Raw genomic sequence first — 26,726 nt, 5'->3', positions numbered from 1 at the left:
TCAGCTCCCATCAGCTCCCATCAGCTCCCAGAACTCCCATCAGCTCCCATCAGCTCCCATCAGCTCCCAGAACACCCATCAGCTCCCAGAACTCCCATCAGCTCCCAGAACACCCATCAGCTCCCATTAGCTCCCAGAACTCCCATTAGCTCCCATCAGCTCCCAGAACTCCCATCAGCTCCCATTAGCTTCCAGAACTCCCATTAGCTCCCAGAAACTCCCATCAGCTCCCAGAACCCCCAGAACTCCCATCAGCTCCCAGAACCCCCAGAACTCCCATCAGCTCCCAGAACCCCCAGAACTCGCATCAGCTCCCAGAACTCCCATCAGCTCCCAGAACTGCCATCAGCTCCCATCAGCTCCCAGAACTCCCATCAGCTCCCAGAACTCCCATCAGCTCCCAGAACTCCCATCAGCTCCCAGAACTCCCATCAGCTCCCAGAACTCCCATCAGCTCCCAGAACTCCCATCAGCTCCCAGAACTCCCATTAGCTCCCAGAACTCCCATCAGCTCCCATCAGCTCCCAGAACTCCCATTAGCTCCCATCAGCTCCCAGAACTCCCATCAGCTCCCAGAACCCCCAGCACTAACACACTCGACCCGTGCTTTAATCAGCCTGTCCATTACACACACTTTAAAAATCATTCCCAGCACCCTCAGGAGAGCGGATAAGAAGGTCCTATTTAGAGCCACACTCAAAAGGTGACGTGTATTGATTGACATTTCTCCCCCTGGTCCTCGGCGGAGGGCTCGGAGCAGGGCTGATCCGGTTTAGGCTGGTCCCGTGGGAGTCCCCTAGGAGCTCTTACCAGCAGCTCACACACACACACACACACACACACACACACACAGAAACACACACACACACACAGACAGAAACACACAGAAACACACACACACACACACACACACACACACACACACACACACAGAAACACACAGACACAGACACACACAGACAGAAACACACAGACACACACAGACACACACACACACACACGGCTATTTATGCGACAATCAATGGAGCTAAAATACGCGCGGTAACGTCCTGATCGGCGCGGCGGATGGACCGGACCACGCCAGGTCAACTCTGGCACTGACGAGGGGGACGGAAAGTTACCACGGACCTGTCTGGAAAGTCTAAATTCGCCTAAATTCAACCTGTTGCCTTTCGTTATATAAATACACATCAAAGTACGGTACGGTTCCACGGTAACACCTTTGATGGCATTCGCGGTCGGCTGGGTAACCTGCTGTGATCTCGCTGACGGACTGAGGAGGGCGCTGCTTTCGATTGACCGTCTGTGCGGAGCCCCGAGATGAGGCAGTGATTCATTGCGGTGCGGATTATTTCTATTATCACTTTTATTTTTTACTCGCTACAGCGGTTGGACACGGACGGACACAAACGCCAATTCTCACCATCAAAACTTATCGTGAGTCATTTCTCATTTAGCCATCCACATTGAGATGAACGAACAGGGCCTGAACGGGGCATGAATTGACCGATTTGCGCGCACACTTAAGAACGGTCCGCGCATGATAACGCATTGGACGTCGGGATTGCGCTGCCTGGTTGTTGACCTGGTTTCGTTCTGATTTAGCACCAGTTAAATCATAAACATCGCAAACACTTTGGGCAAGGCGTGTGGAGAAGTGTGTTGCCCGAGGACACAATGTTCAACAGCAGGAGATGCGGATCAAACCTTCATTACCCGGTCTATATCAGTGTCAGTTGTGATTATACATAAAATAATAGAATCCTGGCTGTGGTAGTCCAGAGCATTGCCCCTTCAGACAATATTGAAGATTTATATCTGTAATTAATCAGGCAGTTTATTTTTAAATGTCCAGAAATCACTTTGCTGCAGATTTATCAGTAAATACTGTAAGTGAGAATGAAAAAAGCACTCATGAAACTTTTAGTACCGCCTGAAGCTTTTACCACACCATTTTCACAAATATAAAGCCGTAACCTCATCTAAAATGCCATACAGCGCAGCACCGACATAAAATAACACAGCAATTTCAATTACAGTTTTACTTTATATTATAATGCCGTCAGTAGCTTAGATGTTGTTTTTGAATGTGTGTTGCAAGAAGAAGACACTTGCTAGAGACTCAGGGAAGGAAAAAGGGAATAAAACATTCAACCAACTTTAAAGTAATGATTAAATATATTATATAAACATTCATACATCCATTCATCTTTTTCTGTTTATCCGGGGCCAGCTTGAAGAGGCAGCAGTCTAAACGGAGACGCTCAGACTTGCATTCCTCACATGCTTCCTCAAACTCTTCTAGGTCAATGCTACAGAGAGACACAGTCCCTCCAGCGTGTCCTGGGTCTTCCCCGGGGCCTTTTCCCAGTGCCCGAAACACCTCCCCAGAGAGGCGCTCAGGAGGCATCCGGAACAGATGCTCGAGCCACCTCAGCTGGCTCCTCTCGATGTGGAGGAGCAGCAGCTCTACTCCGAGTTCCCCACCCTATCGCTAAGGGAGCGCCCAGCCACCCTGCGGAGGAAACTAAATGTGACCTCTTGTATCCGCGATCTTGTCCTTTCAATCCTTCCCAAAACAGTCCATACAACCTTGTTAACTCCACACAAAACAAAAAGAGACCTGCACTTGCTGGTCTTTATGACAGCTTAGACCACACATTTCACTAAACATTTTGCCTATTTGCCCCCAATTTTTGTAAAGTTTATCATTGTACTTCCTGGTTGGACATGGGCAGCAAATGACAGTATTTGGTTTGACTGATGAAGTGAAGAGTATTGTGAACTCTTAACCGGACCAGCTCAGATAACGACGACATCGGCCCCGGATCTGTACTGTGTGAATGCCACCAAAGGCTGGTAAGTTGCGTGGTGAAGGAAACTTGTTTGTTTATTGAAATTCTGGACTTTGAGATCGAGAATTTTTATCACCACCGAATGACATCACACAGTGGGACCGAACATTTTGAGCTTTGGCAAGAGAAAGGACCTAAAATACAACTCCAGGCATGTTTTTGAGAAGAAAGTAGAGAAGGACCTTTCCATTCCTTTGTTTTTAGAAGTAACAAAAGCCCGTTTTTTTCTATCCTTGTTCATATCGCTTTAGACTTTACACGATGGCCGAAAGACAGCGCACATAAGCGTCAAAATAAAACGCCTCACATCAAGACAGCATTTTGAATAATTCATCTTCTACAGGTCGCCCATTCGACGTCTTCAGTAAATCAAACACACGCTTGGACATGCGAACCGTCACAACAAAGCATCATCATCCTGAAAGGCTCCGTGACCTTTCCGCCTGCCGGTCACGCATTACACTTTAATGAACACGCCCTGGCCTCGACCCATCTGCCACCGAATACAGTTACTTTTTGACACAAGAGGGAGAGAAAAGTCTATGAAAAGGGCGCGCTGTGGAAATAACAATAAGATAAGAAGCAGAAAGGGGTCCGGGGTGAAGTCAACAGGAGCGTGTAGTTGGGCTCCGACTGGCTCTCGTGAATAATGCAGCTCCAGAGTGCTTTCCTCACGACGTGTTCTGTGCCGCATTGTCTTACGAGTGAGTGAACCCGCGCCACAGCCACTGAAAAATTGACCATACGACGCAAGAGAAAAAGGCAAATTTGGGGGTTTTGAGTATCGGTTACGCTGGCTTTGAATACTGGGCTTTGCTGCTTTGCTCGCCGGTGGTGCAGCGGGTTTAGGGCGTCGCACGGGCGGTTGCTACGAGGGCGGCGCGATTCAAGAAAAGTGTCGAATTGCGATGATATTTGCGATTTATGTTTCAATAATGGGATTCTGTTTAAAGTTCAGATTTACAGACGGAAATGGGCTGTTTGATGTTTGTACAGATCTGGGGATGTCACAATTATTAGTTTAATCGATAATTGTGATTTTTCAGGTCACAATATAATAAGAACTATAAATAATTTTGGACATTTTAGAAGCAAATTTAAGTAGATTTTGTTCAATATACTGCCCAAAGTATATTTTATCTTCATCTTTTTGCCACATTTAACTTTATTTTGTCTTTCAGAAATTGCAATAATGCCGGTAAGAATGGGGAGAAACCGTGACATGTCTTAGGGCCACGAGAATGAAAGAAAATTAAATATTTCACTGTCTCAATAATCGTGAATAATCGTCAAATCGTGATGTTTTTTCTCACAATAATCGTAACACTCAAATTTGACATTGCGACATCCCTATACAGATCATCTAAACTGTATTTGACTGCTATGAACCCTGCAGCCTGAGTTACTACCACAGAGCCGTTCAGGGTTCACTCCCAGATCTCGACCATTTGCCAAATGTCACCACCCTCTCTCTCCCCATTTCTACCTGACAACTTTCCTGCCCATTAAAGCCTTCGGGCCAAAAAAATCTAAAAGCCCTAGTATGTAACCTTTTACCAAAAACAGACTCAAATAAAAGCATGTTTTTGTTGCTTGATACTGAGGCTTTAAAAATAAGGAAACAAATAAATAAATAAATATAGTAGTGATATTTGAAATGCTATATTCAGAGATAAGGATGGGCAATATTAACTCAAATGAACCACATAATTATCACAAAAATATCACTTTACACCCTTTGGACAATTAAATACACATTTCTGTCTCTTTTTGAGTTCATTTTTCCAAGTTCAGTTTATAAAGGACTCATTTTTGCATATCTCCAAAACAACAATGATGAAATTATAGCTTATAATGCCTCACACAGAGCACCTTTAAGTCTCGTCTGAACCATTTCACATCATCAGTTATAACGTAATTTCCTCATCAAAAGACACACCTAAAGCTGCGTTTTTTTTCTTCTTTTTTAATTCACGTTTGATCAATCCTGGATATTTAAGCTGCGAACCGCTTAAGAGTTCAAAATGCTTGACTCCACTGTATGATGTCATCCGGTGGTAATCCAGAATGTCTATGAGCCAGCAAAAGTCAGCCCCCGTCACTGTAGCGACTCCCGTTTTAGCCTTGTTTAAACGTCTATGTCCCGCATTCGTCTCTGGTGTACGTGTCATGCAATTCACATGCAAAGAAGCGTGTGAAACAAAGGGCATAAAAGCACATGGAACACATCCGGCGGATTATAAAAATAGCAGAACATCTAAAATTAACCATTGTCTGTCAGGATGGAGCTGTCAAACTGCCTCTAAAGTACTAACAGTTGTTTTTTATCAGAACATTTGCAAGTCTGATGGATCAATGAGGCCGCTCTGTGGGATCCAGTTTACTTTCAATGATCCACACTTGAAAATAGCACACTGATTTTCACCAGGAGTCGATGGGGATGATTAAAACTTTCTCTGTTTATTTCTATGTAAAGAGCCCGATAAAAAAAAGGAATAAATAATCAGAATCATATATTTTATAAGAGGTGTAGCTGTTCATATCAACCGAGACTATATGACTTTCTTTAAAACTAGTTGGACATTTCAAAGCCTAAAATGCTACAGTTACTGATGCCAGGCTAAACATATTATTTAAATACACATATTCTGCGTTATTTGTATTGTTATACCGTATTTTCCGGACTATAAGTTGCACCTTTTTTCATAGTTTCCGGGTGCGACTTATACTTATATTTATACTTATATACGTGTTATTTTCACACTTGCAACTGCATTTCATACTCCAGTGCGATGGGTCAATGAAAAAGAACACATGACTTCATATCAGCCGGGATGTCTCCCAGGAACTGAGTTAGCGCGCCATCCACTGGCTGCAGAGGGAATTGCATAGGGATAGAGATGGATAAACCTAGCTTGTCCCGAACATGCAGTTGTAGTGATCGCAATACGACGGCGCAAATGCTCAGAACGACTCTGCTGATGATTTAAGGACCTTTGACAACACAAAACTGGAACATTTGGAACTGTTTTCTGAGGCTCAGGCGGGAGAGGACATGCTAAAAAAAGATGAAATCAAACAAGCGTAGATGAAGCTAAAACACTAAAACTCAAAGCATGTTTTGGAATGAACTGATTTGATCGCTTGATGATCTGACTTGTCTGAACTGCACCACATCTCAGTACACTCTGCTCTGCTCTGCTCTGCTGCTGCCAGGGCGGGCTCCTTACCTTTGGGGATCTGAAATGGCCTCTTTCACACTTTAATGGAGGGTTACCGAGGCGATTGTGCAACACAATGTTTTTCTCTCCTCTGTCACTTCACTCCATCTGTAAAACCCACGGGAGAACATCCTGTGTGTGGATAGGCTTTTAACCACAACCAGAAGATCACCTTTCACTGTGAGAAACCTGTGACGTCTCCTGCTCGAAAAACATTTTATCTTTTAACCTAGTTCAAATGACTACTTTTAGAAACGTTTTATTGCCTGGAGCCTCAGACTAACCTTCGTACTCACAACTGACCGCGTGAAACGGTGGCAACGCGTGAATAATACGGTCTCACCACTTTGAATCCCTCACATTTTGACATTGTGACATACATATATCTTATAAGACGGGAAAAGAACACCAAACTTATGTTAAGAATTAAATTAGTTGTATGAAGATTATCTCGTATTTCATGTTTTGAAAAGCCTATGGGAAAACAAAATGGGAATTAACCCAAAAACAAAACTAACAATATTACTACTTGTCTTTGTCGACTCAAATTTAAATTGTTTCTTATTAAAACAAACAAATATGGCATTCAGTCATAATTCCAAGAACATAATCAAGGCAAACTTTTGATCAGGGCTTTCTCTAAAGCCGAAACTCTGGCCCAGAAAAACATGCTTTTCCTGGACACTGGACAGGTTGTAGACCTTTCATTTTAAAATCCTCAAGATGACCATTTCATACAGTTACATCTCCATTCAATCTACATGGTTTTAATTGCACATCCGTTCTCAAACGTCACCAAATGAACGACCAAATAAGTTTATTCATGGGTGTGTATCCCATAGCAGTTTCTTACTCTTGATGCACACGGGCCGCCTCAGATGAGATTGAATACGAGTGCGTTTGTCATTGCGCGCCTGTGTCGACATGCGCCCGACATGGGGGGAGAAGGGTCACGCCGCGGTTACCTGTCAGTGGGAGTTACGCCACTTCAGATAAAACGGTGACGAATGCCTCGATGGGAACGCCTAATATCGCACACGAGAGGCAGCATATGAAGTACCGATTTACGAAATGCAGGAAATAACAGCTTAAACTATTTCTATATTTTGGTCGGTTATGGACCAAAATAACCACAGCGTCTGAAACAACGAAATGTCAGGACAAGAACTACCCTGTATTTTTACAATCTTGTTTTTAAAAAAATCATGGGACAAAAATCAAAGGAATGTGTAAAGATGTGTTTGGCTTGGATGGAAGACGATGGAGATGGCACTTTTAGGACAAACTGTAGCGTTGGAAACCGTGTTCAGCTCTGGGGCAGAGAGATCCCCTCAAACATGTTTTGTGCAGCTTAAAGAGGACACACTGCTTTCTTCTAATTATTTCTCTAAAACAGCCTAATATTAGAAACAGGCTCAACAGGGCTTACGCAATAATTCATTCAGTGATAGAAATGTGTACTCAAGGCCCTCATAAGAACTCATTTTGTGAATTGTAACTGAAAATGTTACAAATGGTCAGGAACACTTTTAGGCACAGAAAGTTTTAGATTATCATCACTCCTATATTGAACCAAAAATTCTAATTCGCAGATGATTGTTAGTTATATAAATATGTTTACAAATGATCGTACATAAAAATAATATTGGACACAAATGTATGATCATGACAGAGCATGATCAAAAACAGACTCCTCAGCTGTCCCAGCCCCAGTGCCTCTGTGTGGGCCACTAAAGACTCAAACCCCCCTGACGCTCCCCATGACCAGAGGCACGCGTCTCAGCGAGTCGCAGATGGAGACGTTGCCTTACGAAAAACATGATAAAACAACAAAAGCCCTGGATTATTTCAATAATTTTGTGACATTATTAAATCACAGTTGAAGTTGTTAAACATCCTCGCTAAATGGCAGCGTCACGTGTTGTGTGGAGCTCATATTTGGATGTTTAGAGGGCGTTTGTAAATGTATGCATTTACATATGTAAATAAGTGACATGAATTTGGAGCGACTCGGCTTCTTAAGGACATTCTCTCTTCTCAAAGTGGAAGTTACTTGAATGAGACCCATTAATTTTTGAGCAAATCTGCTACGTTGAGAAGCCCCGCCTCCTCATTGCTGCATTTTATTGCATCGAAACAATGGATTTTGAATTTCAAGTGTTTTTATATTTGAAGAATGGCCACTGAACCGTTTGAACCCTATGTGAATCACTCTGTGTCTTGATTTAAGATATTTTAGGTGAAAACAGGATATTTTTTGTTTTTAGATCCCTCAAGGAAGAATTATTTTAATGTGGGTATTTTTTCTTAGTATATTGAAATCAAGTAGGAATTTTAGCATTGTAACAACACTTTGTGACAAGAAAATTGTGACATTAACCTTTGGTAAGTGGAAGAAAACTAAACCACCACTACCAGGGAACAAGATTTAGTTTTAAAGCTTATTATCATTTTCTGCTAAACGTAATCCACAGAGCGTCTTTCATTTCCCATCACATCCATTATTGTTGCCTGTACTACACACGAGCGCCCAGAGCAGAGGCAACAGCAGCAGCAAACGGGAAAATCCACGGAAAGATCAGCGCACCTTAATTTAAAGGTCGCGTACTTAATATTTAATTGCAGCCGCAGTCATTCGTCCTGCTTAAGCGCTCCCGGCCCAAGACAAACAGCTGCTCTTTCCTCTTTAAATGTGTCTGCTTTAAACCAGATCGCCACGGCAACTCGGGCCAATGACAATACTTAACCTTGGCTTTCAAATGTAACTCGGGGCATGTCAGACTACGGTGATCAAAGTAATGGCAAACTCAAGGGCAATATAAAACGATCAGGGACAAGATTGTATCGCAACGGTTTTCAATACGAACAACATTTCGTAACCGTCCACTGCAGAAAGAGGAAAAAATACACATTTGTCCATTATAATTTCTTTCCATTTCAAACAGACAATTACCTTATGTCAAGACAGTTATGAATTGGAAAATATTACAATTTAAAAATGGCAAGTCATATGTTAAAAAAACGACAGATGTTAGTACTAATTCAGCGCAGCCAATACTGTAAGTAGTTTTAATCAGCACGTATCCCAGAAATAAGCCTTTCTATTGGCTGCTGTTAGCGCAGAATGGCTCATAATGTTAACTTCTATATACTAAGATAAGATATTCCTTTATTGTCCCACATGGGGAAATTTCATTGGTGCAACGCAGGTAGATACAGAGGTAGATACAGAAGAACAGAACACTTATAGGAAGTCTGAAAAACACTTTCAGTAGAAGATCTCCTATAAATAAATAAAAAAAATACTATTTTATATAGTATTTTATATAGTATTTTATATACTATTTTGATTCACAGTTGCTTGGTATAGCATATTGGGATGGGTATTGTGGAAAGTTACGTGTGCTTTAAGGAAAAAAAAGCCTACTTTCAGTCTCTGTACTGATATTGATTGGTATTAGACAATTAAACGTATTGGGATTGGCCAGATTTATGCATCTAATGATTTAAAATATGACTAAATCAATGTCCTGTTAGGGCCCTTTTAGAGAATGGACGTAACACAATTGAGAAAAAAGAAAAGAAAAATCTATTAAAATATTTAACATGAAACCCCTGAACAAATGATCCATCTCCTGGGCCCATTTTTCCCATGTTTATTATTTATCTCCGCCACCTACTGTTCACGGTCGCCCAGAGAACCCTGGTTTATCTGTCAAAGCACCAAACTGTGAACGAATAGAAGCTAATATGATCATTTGATGTGAACGTAACAGGCACAAGAAAGGACTTAAGTTTGGACCAGGCGTTTTATAGGCTTCATATTTTGAACTCTCTGTGGATGTACTGACAAAACTGTGTCTGCTCTTAGTGCACAAATAGCTCGCTCTCGTTCGTGGAACTCTACAGTACAATGCTGCTTTTAACATAGAATGGGATGTTGTAATGCTCTTTTGTGTCATTCTTGTTTAGTCCGGCTTCAGTGCTCGTGGTCTAGACTAGTCCTGTTTAAGATGCAATTAAAGCCTGATGTAATCCTAGATCAGATCTACTTTAGACCAGGATTAGTCTTGGTTTAAGCCTGATAGTACTTTATAACTGCTTTACTCCTCGTCTTGTTCTGGCAGATATGGTTTGTTTAGTCTTGGTGTGCACCTGGTCTGCTATGCTAGGCTAAGTATGGATTTGCCTTGGCTTAGTCCTCCCGTTTTCAGTGCTGTGACAGAGTGTTCTAAAAGTAACAGTGGATTCCTGTTGTTGAATTGCACGGCTGTGAGTCGTTTGTGGCCGTTCCATTATAGAGATTAAACAAAAAAAAAGGCAGTGCGGTTCTGCGGTGCGGCCCTTAGGTTATAGGCTACTGGAAAAGAAGGCACCCTGGGAAATATCATAGAAGCTAACCCTGATGTATCCTTTAGTTTGTGCGTCATGACTTAAAGCCTGACCCACACAGCTGTAGAGGACTCACCACCTCCAGGTCCCCCTCTGTGGGCAGTTTGCGGTGGTCTGCGTTGTTCTCTCCGGCCTCGTTGTGGATATTGGCCTCTTTTTCCTTCTGTTCAAAGTACTCGAGGAAGGCGGGCTTGGCGGGCTGCATGGTCTCGTCTCTCCCTACAAAACACACAAGAAACATGCCGGAAATGTTATTATGAATCAGCAGATGCACTGGGGTTCGTTTTGGCTTCAGCAACAGTAAAAAACAACAACTTTAATACAGAAAATCTGAAATACAAACTTAAATAAGTTTTAATATACCCAAGCTGTTTGCGCTGTTTGTCAGATCATATCTTTGCAAAGCATCAGAAATGTGGTAGACAATTATGTGTTATATGATGTGTTACTGACCTTAACAACAATTCAACAAGAGAAATAAAAAATAAATGAGGAAAAAGAAGGACATTTTGTTAAAACTGATGAAGAATAGAAACATATAATAGATACATTTCAATGGAGAAGCACAAAATCTCATGTTTGGAAAGATTGTGTTAGAAAAATGTGAAAGAGCTCATTATTCACAGGGGAATACGGGTTACAAGGGAAATTTGTGGTTGCCAAGTAAAGTGTGATTTAAATGTGGCAAAAATCTTTACCACTTAAAAATTTAAAGTGGCTCATCACTGTCATGTGCTTTGGGAATGTCCCATTATTCATAAATAATCAATGAGGCACAGTAGAGCCTCTTCAGCATTGATGATGAGATTTGACTTTAAAACATTGTGGAAATTTCATTATGCAATGCAGGTAGATACAGAGAAAAATGACAGATAACTTATAGGAAGTTTAAAAAACACTCTTAATAGAAGAACTCTTTTGTGCTTAAGCAAAAAAAAAAAAAAAAAAAAGGCAAGGAGATGGATGACTTGTTCTGTTTGTATCATAAAACATAAAACTTATAGATAATAGGGTAGACGCTTCTGTGCTTCTTCATCAAAACATTTAGTAATTTTACTATTATAGATGATACATAAATTTACCCAATATTCAAATTTCAAACCTACAAAACAAAAAGTTCATTACTATCTTGTCGACAATATATTTATTCCCCACTTTTCTTAGCTGGAAACACAAAACTCATCAAACGGTTGTAATTTATTTAGGCTTCCAAAAAGGACTGTGGTCATTGAGGACGAAAATACAGATTTGCATTATCATCAATTTAACAATGAGCAAGCCAAAAATGCATAAGCCCAGACAACAGGACAATAAACAACAGAAAGACACATGATTTACATAGTGTTGCTGGCATCCACTGGGATACAATTGTGGTTTGTCAGCATCATGTCAGGATTCTGTGGCGCTTGTTTCCAAAAATGTAAACGGCAGTTTAATTGTGAAAATGAATAATTGGTTGAGCAAAAACAAAATTGTTCCACGATTGCCGTTATTGTTTACAGAAATGTACAGCATGTAAGACACATTTATTTCTGCAATTGAAATAGTGAATTCAAATTACAGTTCTCGCAGAAAATAGAAATGGAATATTAAAATAGAAAACTGAAACTATCATTATCATTTAAGTTTTTTTTTTTTTTTAATGATACAAAATTAATACAAGGTCATTATCAGCCACTACACCAGTATTTACTAAATGTTTAAGCAAGAAACACATAATAGTAGTCTCTTTGACGTTTTTATAGTCATGAAAGGTCCAATTTTACTTTATTTAAATGTTATTGGTCAAATAAAATATCTAGTTCATGTACTAACTGGAAGTAGTTAAGAACCTTAAAGCAAACATAAAACAACCTCTTTAGAACCACTTTTACGAAAATGGTACATGACTACACCTCATTTTCTAGCACTCTGTTGAATAAAAATATGCATGAAATATAAAAAGCTGAAATATCCCCGTAAGAAAATACTGTATGTAATGTATAATGTATATATTCCACTCAAGAGCTCTTATGATAAAACAGTTAGCCATAATTAGCTTGGGGACTTACTAAAGAGCTCTTCCCTTTATTGGTTATACCCCGCTTGGTTCTTAAAAGTCACCCCTGTGAGTCAATGGAAAGGCAAAGTGCTCCGATGCGCTACACAGTGATTCATGACTTTAATAAGCAGCTAGTCTGAGCCTCACCAGATGCAATAGCCACAGAAATTACATTATGGATACATAGGCAACAAAGAAAATACTGCGATAATACCAGGAGCTCTTCAGTTCAGGCGCTGCAAACCATTTTCCCAAGCACTTTTATTGTTGTCATTTCTATGTTTGATTCATCCACATTGTTTAGCCTACGAACAGTCAGAACGCTATAGCAACCTCAGCACGGCGCTCAGAGAGGAGCTGCTCTGGGCCTGTGCGTGTTTAAAACTAATTGATTGGAGTTGACCCCTGACAATGTAGTGTGGCATTTTAACTCATTTTAGGGAGAGACAATACCAAACAATACCGGTATATAAGTACTATTTTTGATCATTTTTCATATATAAAAGGTGCATAACGTGTACCACACAAAATCGCTTCAAGGTCAGTAAGCACAACCAGAATTAATCCATATATAAGGCACAATGTAATTTTTTGAGAAAATTAAAAGGCTTTTAAGTGCGCCTTATAGTGCGGAAAATACGGTCCTGAAGACGGATCTATTATTAAAATTACCGTATTTTCCGGACAATAAGTTGCACCTTTTTTCATAGTTTTAGCTAGGGTGCGACTTGTACTTATACTTCAGAGCGACTTATACGTGATATTATTTGTTATTTTCACATTTGCAACCATATTTCATACTCTAGTGCAACTAATGTTTTTTTCTTCTCTATTATGCATTTTTTGTTTGGTGCGACTTACACTCCGGTGCGGGTTATAGTTCGGAAAACGATGCACATATTTGAAAAAAGAAAAATGAAAAAAGGAAGCTCAAATAAGCACAAATAGCCTAAATAAATACAAACAATGATAATACAAATACCTAAAAGTGCCTTTAAACCAGGGGGTGGGTGGGTGCAGAGTGTGGGGATCTGGACCTTCCAGAACATTCTGCTATAGCTGAATGGTTGACATTTTTGTCCAATTCTTGAGCTTTAACCATGCCTGCTATGACATTGGGTTTTGGGCAGTGCGATATAGACTAAAAAATTCATCATGATAATGTAAAAAGTAAAAGTGAACATTTATTTGCATTAACAGTACAATCGACGCAAGACCAAATATTCAACAATGACGTCTACTACCTTCAATTGTTATGGCTAACAACATTCCAATGCCAATATATTTATTTATTTATTTAATCACAGTTTACATTCAGAGACAAATCCAAACGACAAGTTCATCAGGGGTAGTTTGAGCTGTAAAAAGGCACATAAGATAAGATAATCCTTTATTGTCCACACATGGGGAAATTGCGGTGTTACAACGCAGTAGATAGACAGAAAGGACAGATAACTTATAGGAAGTTTCAAAAAAACTCTTATAAATAAAACAAAAAAACTCTTATTAACAAAACTCCTCTCATATCTTAATAGGGAAAGAAAAAAGGGAGAAAAAAAAAGATAAAAATAAAATGAATAATAATAAAGTAAAGTAAAAAATAGCTAGCATAAGACTAAATAATACTAATACTAATGTAAGTAAACACTCTTTACATAGGCAACAACCAAACATACAAAAACATGCAACACATGATAGAGCTATTCTGCACAAAGACCAATAAAACACATTTCATCTGCATTGTCACTTAAGAGTTTATTATAAGGAACAACATCGTGACGGCTCGAGGGTAAGATCAGAGGGAGGTTTCTCTAATGCACTGATGTAGGACTGATAAAACTAACACAGAATGGAGGGACATAATTCAATTTCCTCAAAAGGTGCAGTCTGCTGGCCACGTTTGACAACAGACGCAGTGTTGACATCAAATTTAAGCTGTTTTGTCAAAAGAAACTTGCCCAATTATGTGTAAGAAGTGACAATTTCAACTTGTTTCCTTGTGGATAACACTCTCTTCTGCAGTGACTGTTTCGCCTAAAGTCAAAAGCCATCTCCTTGGTTTTCGCAGCATTTAAATCCATGGACCCATAGAGCTTTTTGTCTTGAAGAGTCATCCATTTCTGCTGAAAGTTCACACTACACTGGGTGGAGTAAGGTCTGTGTGTGAGCATAGAGCTACAGAATACTGAGCAGTACGGAATGTGACGATAAATATATAAATATCACAAGAAAAGCACCACAGAGGTCAGATCACAACCACTCTCAATTTCTATCATGGCATTTCCCATCCCCATGATTCAATAGCATTTCTTCCAAATGCCTGTTTATTTCATACTTTCTCAACAAACAGTCCTTTTTAATCGATTCAAGCCAAAAGTGCTCCTATTCAGACTGAGTACCCATCCTTCTCTATGTATACAACTCTAAGTACTTTTCGAATACATTTTCAGCACAGACAAGACCAAATTAAAGGCTTTTGTCGGGATCAATAAAGTTGTCTACGCGTGTCGTCAACATCGTATGTTTGCAGACATACAGTGTTAAGTACATCCAATAATAGCCCAAACGGATACCACAGCGCCAGTAGCAGCAGTGTACAAAGTGGTGTAGTAGTGGTAGTAGTGGAGGTAGTGTAGTATAAGGTAGTACAGTATCTAAGAAAGCAGGGGGAGCTGTAATATGCCACGCTTCGACTGGTCCGATCCCCCACACAGGTTCGCTTAGGAGCGGTTTGGCACGGTTACTGATGGATGTATTTCCATGTCCTGGGTCAGTATTTAATGTTTTTAATCAAAAAGAGATCTAAATCGCACTTGAATTATATATTTTTTAACCTCTAAAGTCAATCTCTGCAATTCACAAAGACATTTAGTAACTCCAAGTTTGTAGCACCTTGAGATGTGCTTTAAGTAAACACTAAAAACTACTTCCGATTTATAGTCAGCTTTTTCTGCATTTATTTTCAATTCTCTGCGTTTAACTTCTATTTACGTAAGGCATTGGGTTTGGATAATGTTAGATGCATTATGTGCCGGAAATATAATATTTTCAGTCTTGATGCGAGTGCTCTATAAACAGGAAATAGCTGATGCTAACGTGCGCTAGCTTTGTTCGCTCAAAATATAAAGATATCATCCCTGGAAATACGGCAGATTGTCACAAGATCAAGTCAGCGTTTGATGAGAAATGTTTATTTTTTGTTAATCTACTTTTTGACAACCTGTTTTCACCCGAGTCATTGCGCTCTCTTGTAGGGCTGTGTTCAATATCGATACTACTAGTATCGATACTTTTCAATAACGTTAATTTATTACAAATTGTCTGGGCGGCCGTTTAGAAGCTCCCTCCTGTAGAGGGCGGTAAACAGTGCGGAACTACTGAGACAGACACACACCGTGCACCAGCGTGTACACAAGCCTGAAGAAGAGCTTTTGGCTCGAAACGTCGCTACTGTTACACGCCTCCCTTTTCCATTCTATTTGATTTCCTTTTTCATCAATTTCATTCCTGTCACCCCTTTATTTTATACAAATTCAACACAGCCCCGGAGCTAACTTAGCCCCGAGACCACCATTTTAGCCCCGGAGCCAACACAGCCCCGAGGCCACCACAACAGCCGAACCGGAGGCAAAAAACCGGACACAAACCTGACACCAACGTCACACACATCTTCCCTACTCTACACTACATAAACCGAACGGTTAAACAATAAAAGCGAGCGGTTAAACAATACAACTATCCAACAGGGTTGAGCGCCTGTTAGCTTAGCGTTAGCCGCGGCCACTTCCGCGCTACTTAGCCTAGTGCCGAGCCCGACACGAAGAAACGGGATTTTAAGACCAAAACAACAACAAAAAGACACAGAGGGTCAACAGACTCCCACACATCACACACATTACACACCTGACATACCAGAAGGCTAATTAAGATAGCCATGTTTACATTCATTCAAGTTACTGCTATTATTTATTTTGTTCAGACCTTGCCAATTGTTTGGCAACTTTACTTGAATGTGTTCTTTGCATAAGCTTTGTGAATAAACATGAAAATTCATGCATTTTCTTATCCGGAATTAAAAAAATGCCCATTTGGTAAACTTTAAGACCCTTTTTTCAAAAAAGTATCGGGATGCGTATCGTAATGAGGGAATTGTATCGGGACATACAAGTATCGGGATACGTATCGTATCGCGACCCCTGTATCGGGATACGTATCGTATCGCGAGGGTCTTGGCAATACCCAGCCCTACTCTCTTGTCTAATCATCTCGCACTGAAACATTTCGGGAGCCAAAAGTGAGCCGGACCGCTTGGAAGCTGGTGGAGACACTTTGATATGGTACCGATCTGCTCCAGAGTGAACCAGTGGAAACAGGACTTTAGTAGTATTTGGGAGTTGTGGTAAGAAAGATTGTAGTCGTAGTAAAAGTCATAGTAACAATCATAGAGGTTTAATGGCCGCTCAGGGATAAAGTGACTGAATCGAGTTAGCCAAAGTACTATGGTAGTAATACAGGAGGAGCTGTAGTAGTAGTGGTACTATTTCAATAATGAATAGCTTCATCAAGTACACATGTATAAAGGTGTATTTTTAGTTGACGTCTCCGTAATGATGATAAATGCGGAAAGAACCTTTGGCTGGGCTCTGTTGAGCATATTCTTAAACGTCTTATTGATCGAGTACTTTGTGATCTCTGGGTCATATCATGAGTTTAACGTGCTGCTCCTCTGAATGTTAACGCGCTTACAAGGGCAGCAGATGTGACATACGTAGAGGTAATTCCAGTTATGTTCCCTAGCAACCATAACAAAAACTACTTTTTTAAAATACACAAATATGATCAGACTAAAAAAACAAACAAACATTTGTTCCATTAAATTACTGTGGAAAACTGTGTTCCTGAATGTTTGGCCCGTGGGCTTTATTAGACATATCTGTGCAATGGGGATGAGAGAAGTGAGGACATGCAGCAGCAAATTGTCAGAGCGGATGCACGTGGAGCCTGGTATATGTGCTGCCATCTTAACCACTCGACCACCGGGCAGCACTGTACTTTTCTTTTCAACATCTTTTACCCCAAACTGCCTCTAAAACTATATAAACTATGATAAATAATTACCACGAGTACTGTCCCACCAACCTCTCCTTGAACCGACACCTTAACGTGGTGGAGGGGTTTGAGAGCCCGAATGATCCCGGGAGCTATGTTGTCGGGGGCTTCATGCCCCTGGTAGGGTCTCCCAAGGCAAACAGGTCCTAGGTGACGGGTCAGACAAAGATCGGTTCAGAAGCCTCTTATGACGACGACACGAACAAGGCCGTTTACGTCGCCCGGATCGGCGTCACCGGGGCCCCATCCTGGAGCCAGGCCTGGGATGGGTGCTCCATGGCGAGCGCCTGGTGGCCGGGTCTTACCCCACGGGGCCCGGCCGGGCACAGCCCGAAAGAGCGACGTGGGGCCGCCCTCCCGTGGGCCCACCACCCGCAGGAGGATCCATAAGGGGCCGGTGCAGAGAGATCTGGGCGGCAGTCGACGGCAGGGGCCTCGGCGACCAGATCTCCAGACACAGAGACTAACTCTGGGGACATGGAATGTCACCTCGCTGGGGGGGAAAGAGCCTGAGCTTGTGCGGGAGGTTGAGCGATACCGACTAGATATAGTCGGCCTCACCTCCACGCACAGTTTGGGCTCTGGAACCCATCTCCTCGAGAGGGGCTGGACGCTCCACTTCTCTGGTGTTGCCCGCGGGGAGAGGCGGCGGGCTGGTGTGGGCTTGCTGATAGCCCCTCAGCTCAGCCGCCACGTGTTGGAGTTTACCCCGGTGAACGAGAGGGTCGCGTCCCTCCGCCTTCGGGTGGGGGACAGGTCTCTCACTGTTGTGGCGGCCTACGGGCCGAACAGCAGTGCAGAGTACCCGGCCTTCTTGGAGTCCTTGGGAGGGGTACTGGACAGTGCACCGACCGGGGACTCCGTTGTTCTACTGGGGGACTTCAACGCCCACGTGGGCAATGACAGTGACACCTGGAGAGGGGTGATCGGGAAGAACGGCTTCCCCGATCTGAACCCGAGCGGTGTTCAGTTATTGGACTTCTGTGCTAGCCACGGATTGTCCATAACGAACACCATGTTCAAGCACAAGGGTGTCCATCAGTGCACATGGCACCAGGACACCCTAGGCCGGAGGTCAATGATCGACTTTGTTGTCGTGTCATCAGACCTCCGGCCGCGTGTCTTGGACACTCGGGTGAAGAGAGGGGCAGAGTTGTCAACCGATCACTACCTGGTGGTGAGTTGGATCCGCTGGCAGAGGAGGAAGCCGGACAGACTTGGCAGACCCAAGCGCATTGTGAGGGTCTGTTGGGAACGTCTAGTGGAGCCCTCTGTCAGTAGGGTATTCAACTCGCACCTCCGGGAGAGCTTCTCCCATGTCCCGGGGGAGGTTGGGGACATTGAGTCCGAGTGGACCATGTTCTCCGCCTCCATTGTTGATGCGGCTGCTCGGAGCTGTGGTCGCAAGGTCTCCGGTGCCTGTCGTGGCGGCAACCCCCGAACCCGGTGGTGGACACCGGAAGTAAGGAATGCCGTCAGACTGAAGAAGGAGGCCTATCAGGCCACTCTGGCTTGTAGGTCTCCGGAGGTCATCGACGGGTATCGGCAGGCCAAGCGAGCAGCGGCTCGTGCTGTCGCAGAGGCAAAAACCCGGGCCTGGGAGGAGTTCGGGGAGGCCATGGAGGAGGACTATCGGTCGGCACCAAAGAAATTCTGGCAAACCGTCCGGCGCCTCAGGAGGGGGAAGCAGTGTCTCACCAACACCGTTTACGGTGCGGGTGGAGGCCTGCTGACCTCAACTGGGGATGTTGTCGGACGGTGGAAGGAATACTTTGAGGATCTCCTTAATCCCTCAGTCACGTCTTCCGAAGAGGAAGTGGAGACCGGGGACTCGGTGGCTGGCTCATCCATCACCCAAGCTGAAGTCACTGAGGTTGTTCGCAAACTCCTCGGTGGCAGGGCTCCGGGGGTGGATGAGATCCGCCCTGAGTACCTAAAGTATCTGGATGTTGTAGGACTGTCTTGGTTGACACGTCTCTGCAACATCGCGTGGCGTTCGGGGACCGTGCCTCTGGACTGGCAGACCGGGGTGGTGGTCCCTCTGTTCAAGAAGGGGGACCGGAGGGTGTGTTCCAACTACAGAGGGATCACACTCCTCAGCCTCCCGGGTAAGGTCTATTCCAAGGTACTGGAGAGGAGAATCCGACCGATAGTCGAACCTCGGATTCAGGAGGAGCAGAGTGGTTTTCGTCCCGGTCGTGGAACACTGGACCAGCTCTATACCCTCCATCGGGTGCTCGAGGGTTCATGGGAGTTTGCCCAACCAGTCCATATGTGTTTTGTGGATCTGGAGAAGGCTTTCGACCGTGTCCCTCGGGGTGTCCTTTGGGGGGTGCTCCGGGAGTACGGGGTCCGGGGCCCTTTGCTCAGGGCTGTCCGGTCCCTGTATGACCGGAGCAGGAGCTGTGTTCGCATTGCCGGCAGTAAGTCAGACCTGTTCCCAGTGCATGTTGGACTCCGCCAGGGCTGCCCTTTGTCACCGGTTCTGTTCATAATTTTTATGGACAGAATTTCTAGGCGCAGTCAGGGGTCGGAGGGTGTCCGGTTTGGGGACCACAGGATCTCATCTCTGCTGTTTGCAGACGATGTTGTCCTGATGGCTCCATCAAACCCGGACCTGCAACATGCACTGGGACGGTTTGCAGCCGAGTGTGAAGCGGCTGGGATGAGAATCAGCACCTCCAAATCCGAGGCCATGGTTCTCGACCGGAAAAAGGTGGCTTGCCCTCTCCAGGTGGGTGGGGTGTCCTTGCCCCAAGTGGAGGAGTTCAAGTATCTCGGGGTCTTGTTCACGAGTGAGGGAAGGATGGAGCGTGAGATCGACAGGCGGATCGGTGCAGCGGCTGCAGTGATGCAGTCGCTGCATCGGACCGTTGTGGTAAAGAGGGAGCTGAGCCGAAAGGCAAAGCTCTCTATTTACCGGTCGGTCTACGTTCCTACCCTCACCTATGGTCATGAGCTTTGGGTAGTGACCGAAAGAACAAGATCGCGGATACAAGCGGTCGAAATGAGTTTCCTCCGCCGGGTGGCTGGGCGCTCCCTTAGAGATAAGGTGAGGAGCTCGGCCACACGGGGGGAGCTCGGAGTAGAGCCGCTGCTCCTCCACGTCGAGAGGAGCCAGCTGAGGTGGCTCGGGCATCTGTTCCGGATGCCTCCTGGGCGCCTCCCTCGGGAGGTGTTTCAGGCATGTCCCACCGGGAAGAGGCCCCGGGGAAGACCCAGGACACGCTGGAGAGACTATGTCTCTCGGCTGGCCTGGGAACGCCTCGGGATCCCCCCGGAGGAGTTAGAGGAAGTGTGTGGGGAGAAGGAAGTCTGGGAGTCCCTGCTCAGACTGCTGCCCCCGCGACCCGGCCCCGGATAAAGCGGCAGAAGATGGATGGATGGACTGTCCCACCAAAACATCATCACAGAACGTCATAATTAGAATAGCAACAGCGTTTATTTCAACTGCGAAACCAGTAATGAAGTAAGATCTTGATAGACACTAGTTTGAATTATCATAATCAGTCAAACAAAATGAAATCAAAATGACAACATTTGCTCTTTAATTCAACAATGTGGGTTAGAGTGTGGGGTGCACGGTGGCAAAGGCGGTTAGCACTCTTGCCTCCCAAGAAGGAGATCATGGGTTCGATTCCCAGACCAACATCACATGATCTCTCTGGGTGGAGTTTGCATGTTCTCCCCGTGTTACCGTGGGTTCTCTCCGGGTTCTCCGGCTTCCTCCCACCGTCCAAACACATGCATGTGTTAGGTAAAAATTGGTAACTCTAAATTGGAATGTGAGAGTGAACTGTCTGTCTCTATGTCTCTGTGTTGGCCCTGCGACAAGTTGGCCACTGTCCAGGGTGTACCCCGCCTAAGGCCCGAAGTCACTGGGATAGGCTCCAGTCACCCGCGACCCCAAAAGGGAACAAGCGGTAGAAAATGGATGGGTTATAGTGTTTTTTAGACTTCCTGTAAGTTGTCTGTTCTTTTCCTCTGTATCTGCCTGCATTGCAACAATGAAATTTCCCCATGTGTGGATTATCTTATCTTATCTTCATCTAAACTAGTACAAGACCACATGGTACAAAGAAAGTGCTATTTTCCTTAGTAAGGTTGTCAAAAGTATTGAAAATCAGATGCTTATCAACACTAAAACTAGTATCAAAACCAGATAGTCATTTGAATTATCATGGCAGTAAAATAAAAAATAAAATGTAATTTTACATTTTCATCGTGGTATTGAAATTGATATCAAGAAGCAGCCATTTTCTTTCGTATCAAAATAGAGTTTGAAATTTTAGCACATGACGACACTAATCAATGGGCATTTGTTGTCACCGCTATTTTGAAGCCGTCCCCAGATGCTGCTGCCTCTCTGCTGTGAGATAGTCATAAAGCACGGCAGATAAAACAGAAAATAAAAAGGGTTGATACTTGAAGAAGACAGAAGTGATGGCCTTTGACCCTTATCTACAGCGGCGCGTCATTTACACTTAAAAGCAGCAACAACAAACTTTTGCAGAGAGTTACATTTAAACTTCCTCTTTCACAAGCCCTCTGCACCGGTCAAGCCCTCTAAGTTTTCAAGAGCACAGACTTTGTGTCGGATTCTAAAATATAACACCAGGACAGTTGGAAATTAAGTTAGTTGCAAGTAGGCTAACATTTATTAGCTGAAACAAACAGCTCAGTCTGGAGGGATTTCTGTAAGTCCACTGGTCCCTCCTGACCACAGTCATACATTCAAGGAGACAAACGGTGTCTTTAAGGATGTTACAGAAGAGGAATCCTATGTTTTAAGACTCTCTGTTGGCGCCAATACGGCTTTCGTCCTCAAGATGGCAGTAGCAATGAATGTGTCACTTCGGACCCATGACTACGACAGAGTCTGAGGACTACGACAAAGTCTGAGGAATAAAGTCTGGCGGTAATGCAACACTTGGATGCCAACCGCCATAAAACAACAACAACAACAACAACCAAAGCAATGGGAGGAGTACTTTTACGGACTACGACAGAGTCTGAGGACTACGAAACGTCTGAGGAATAAAGTCTGGCGGTAATGCAACACTCGGATGCCAACCGCCATAAAACAACAACAACAACAATAGAGACCTTTATTTTCATCAGTGTGCGGAACATTCCAGGCAATGCATTGACATTTTCATGGAGACGGAATTAGCTGTAGCTTTATACGACCGTTTGAACATTCTTATTATTGCCCACAGCTTTTATGACCTGCCTGTTGTGCTTTAATGTGAAAGGGCTCCTTCCAGTTATCAGCATAACCATTACATTTTAATGTTAATAAAACATACATGCATTACTCATCCACCAAGACATCGCGAGAAGGAAACCCATTGCCTTTGTGCACGCTTTAGCCAGGCTACATTCTGTTGAATTAAAGTGGGCAGCCTCTGGACCAAGCTGTGCATAAAGAAACAGTTTAAAAGCTTTAAACGGGTTTAAATCGAAGCAAAAACAAAAGCGGGCACGCTGGAGAGGCTGAAAAAAGCAAATTAAATGAAAATTTAATGATTTCAAATATGCCAGCGCCTTGCATAGAGAAGCTGTTAATGTTGTATCCTTAGAGGGTCAACTGCACTGTCGAAGGCTGCAATATGTACATTTTTAAACTTTAAGACAATTATCGAGCCGAGGCATTTACTTCTGTTGAAACACAATTACTCAGATAAGATTTATGATTTATTCATCGAATGTCAAAGTAATGAGACTAAGCATGTGCATTTGACGTCAGGATACGTCTGGCTGCACTGTTCTACTTTGAGAGGTTTTTAATGAGATTTGAGCTGAGTTTTCTACCCTATTCTGAATATAAAGCAGGAACTAAACAAAACAAAAGCTATTCAACCATGTAAAGTCCTTCCTTTTAAACAAATTGTGTATCGCAGCCGTCTTGTGTCCTGAGAGGCATTCACTGAAACAATACAAAATGTGTAGAAAGAGATATCAGTTTATTGAAATGCCATGTTAACAGGTACAGCTGTTCACACCAGTGCGGGTTTTGACAAGGACAGTTATTCAAAAAAGGGAAACTAATGTGGAAAAGAGAAAATATTAAAGATTGGAAGACACATTTGAAATTACTTTCAGATACGCTAACTCGGGTTGCGTGTCTCCTCGTATGGACTATTAAACAATGACATACCACTGCAGGATAGGTATGAAGCATGAATGTGAGGACAGGATTACGGTAGCTTGAATGAGACCTAGCCACAGGTTTTTGATAGAGACCCGTCTTCCCGTATTTTGGACGGGGTATTTTAAAATGTGGACAGGCATTTTCGAGTGCAGGGACGCCCATTTTATTAATACATCTTAGAAAAAAAGGGAATATTATCATTAAATTGGGCCGGGAAGCATTTGACAATAGTCCGCCATCACAGTTTACTGCGCGCTGATTGGTCGACGAAATTTGTGTGCTTGGCTCTGATTGGCTGCCGAGCCGTGGTCCGGAGAATGCCGAAGCTACTCGTCGGCCTCCGTACCCCCGGACAAAATCATTTGGACGGGGTGTTTTCAAATCCTATCTAAAAGCCTGCCTAGCTATATTGCCAAAGGGAGCACACATGTATCTATTAAGGCTGTAACTAACGACTCATTTAGCAGTCGACTGGTCAGCGATAACTTTTCAATTACATTTTAACCAAGACAGTCTTTTAGTTTGTCTATTGGAGTCTTTATAGTCTCGATTAGTTGATTCATTCAGTATGTGTTGATGTATTTTGAGCACTAGCAGTCAAATTTTAATCTTCTAATGGCAATGCGTCGCTAGAAACACCTACTTGAATCCTTGAAGATGTTTTTTCTTTGCCTGGAAGGTTCCACGTTATGGCATTAAACGTAAACATCTTGCATTTATTTTTCTAAAACATACTATATTCTTACAGTGAGAGTTAGTCCTGAACATGTGCCATTCACTTTTCATAATCATGTGCAATACTGTCATAATTATGTGCAATACGGTGACATGTTAATCATCCTGGTGCAATATTGTCATAATCATGTGCAATACTGTCATAAGCATGTGCAATACTGTCATAATTATGTGCAATACTGTCATAATTATGTGCAATACTGTCATAAGCATGTGCAATATGTTGACATAATGTTAATCATCCTGGTGCAAGACTGTCATAATTATGTGCAATACTGTCATAATCATGTGCAATACTGTCATAATCATGTGCAATACTGTCATAATTATGTGCAATATTGTCATAATCACGTGCAATACTGTCATAATTATGTGCAATACTGTCATAGGCATGTGCAATACTGTCATAATTATGTGCAATACTGTCATAAGCATGTGCAATACGGTGACAATGTTAATCATCCTGGTGCAATACCGTCATAATCATGTGCAATACTATCATAATCATGTGCAATACTGTCATAATCATGTGCAATACGGTGACATAATGTTAATCATCCTGGTGCAATATTTTCTGTCCATATAACAGCTGTAAATAAGAGTATTTTTTATCAAGAGTATAAGAGCATAAGTATTTTTTTCTTATAAGTTATCGGTTTCTTTATTATTATACTTCTGTGCCTAATCTGTGTTGCAACATTAGAATTTCCCCGTTGTAGGACAAATAAATGGTCATCTTATCTTATTGCCTTACAGTGGAAAAGTCAAGACAAACCAATAATATCGCCACGGAGAAATGCAGGCGTCGCACCGTCCAGCTGAAAAGTTACAGGGTGCACCTTTAAGAACTAGACTAAACCTCATAGAACATTTAATTTAGTAATTTTTGACATCCTTTTCAGTTATTTTAACTCATACTTGGTGTTTCGAGAATTATATTTTGTGGCTTTGTCGGTCAGAACTTAAATGTTGTTTATTACCATTACCAAAGGGTCGATTTGAGAACATCCTGAATTATTCTCTGGGAGTCACTAGTTTGGGACAGACAAATTCACAGACGACTGTGGGGGGGGTGATGCCCATACGTCCAAAAGCAGAACACGGGCGTAACAGAGTAATGCATTATACTATTATAGAAGCTCCATGTTCCTGTGTTAATGTGGTTTAAAGAGCCAGCATCCATACTAATACAATGAGAGCATATAAAAGAGGCAGGAGAGAGGGAGAGGGCCGGGCTGATTGTAGATGTATACAGTCATATGGGGGGATCGCTGTGTGTGCCTTCGCAGCGTACAAAATGTTCTATGTAAAATCCCCATGGCAAAGGAAAGGACAAGTTCTTAAAGTTGAAATATCATGCATTATTTGTATAGTAATGGTCCTTTAAACGTGCTCTCGAGTACATTTGCGTTGGCATCTCATGTTTTAGAACACAGGTTACTGATATGCGGACTCCGGACCCGAGTGGCGTCTCATTCGGAGCCGAAACTTTTGGGTGATCAGCGCAAGCTCGATAAAAACGCAGAGCGGGTAGAACTGCATCCCCGTGTTGAGTGGGTTTTAAGAAATAGTTCAAATGAACTTGCGTCTTTCCCTCGCCTCTCTCGGACGTGGTTGAAGTCAGACACAGGTACGCAGACAGTGGGGAGCACACAGACATATTCTCTGTATGTTAAGCTGCAAAAGGATTCGTGTTCATTACAATCGGACTCATATTCAAGAAGAAAATTGGAGTCTGATGCGGAAATTAATTAAGAAGCGCCTAAATGCAGAGGTGCGGATGAACCTCTGCAACCGCAGAGGGAATTACACAGGCAACCTAGCTTTGCCTAAAAATGCAGACACGCATTGGTGGTAATGAACATGAACAACAGAAATGCTCACTAAGTTTGATGATTTTCTGCCCTGTTGGCTTCATTAGACGGGGAAGCGGGGAGAGAAGTATATAGACACTTGGCAAATGTATGGGCTGCAATGGAACCCATGACGACGTAATGATAACTAATCGTGTGCAACAATGTGGAGAAAAAGTCAAACGTCATTAACATGCACTGTCCCAACCAAATAAAAAATATTATTACGGTACATATTAAAATGACCAGTACCTTTTTTCCAGTCAAACTAACACATGTAAAAAAGATACCTCCTGGATGCAAGTGCGCCACTAGAGAAATGTAATGTAATATTATATTTGTGGTTTGATAGAAATTAAAATGTAA

The 26,726-nt window shown here is 42.8% G+C and overlaps 1 protein-coding gene across 1 annotated transcript in view; it reads right to left on the bottom strand.

The window, feature by feature from the left end:
* LOC140365379 (serine/threonine-protein kinase 4-like) overlaps nucleotides 1–26,726 on the bottom strand; it is a 51,580-nt gene that overhangs the window by 1,159 nt on the left and 23,695 nt on the right. Inside the window, exon 10 of the mRNA XM_072451766.1 lies at nucleotides 10,545–10,687. Coding sequence (XP_072307867.1) covers nucleotides 10,545–10,687 — 143 coding nt within the window. The remainder of the gene's footprint in view (nucleotides 1–10,544; nucleotides 10,688–26,726) is intronic.

Source organism: Eucyclogobius newberryi, unplaced genomic scaffold, assembly GCF_026437365.1.
Source record: "Eucyclogobius newberryi isolate DKJ021-1_F unplaced genomic scaffold, fEucNew1.0.hap1 SCAF_19, whole genome shotgun sequence".
Lineage (NCBI taxonomy): Eukaryota > Metazoa > Chordata > Actinopteri > Gobiiformes > Gobiidae > Eucyclogobius > Eucyclogobius newberryi.
Note: the sequence above shows the minus strand (reverse complement) of the source record. Positions and strands in the feature narration are given on the sequence as shown.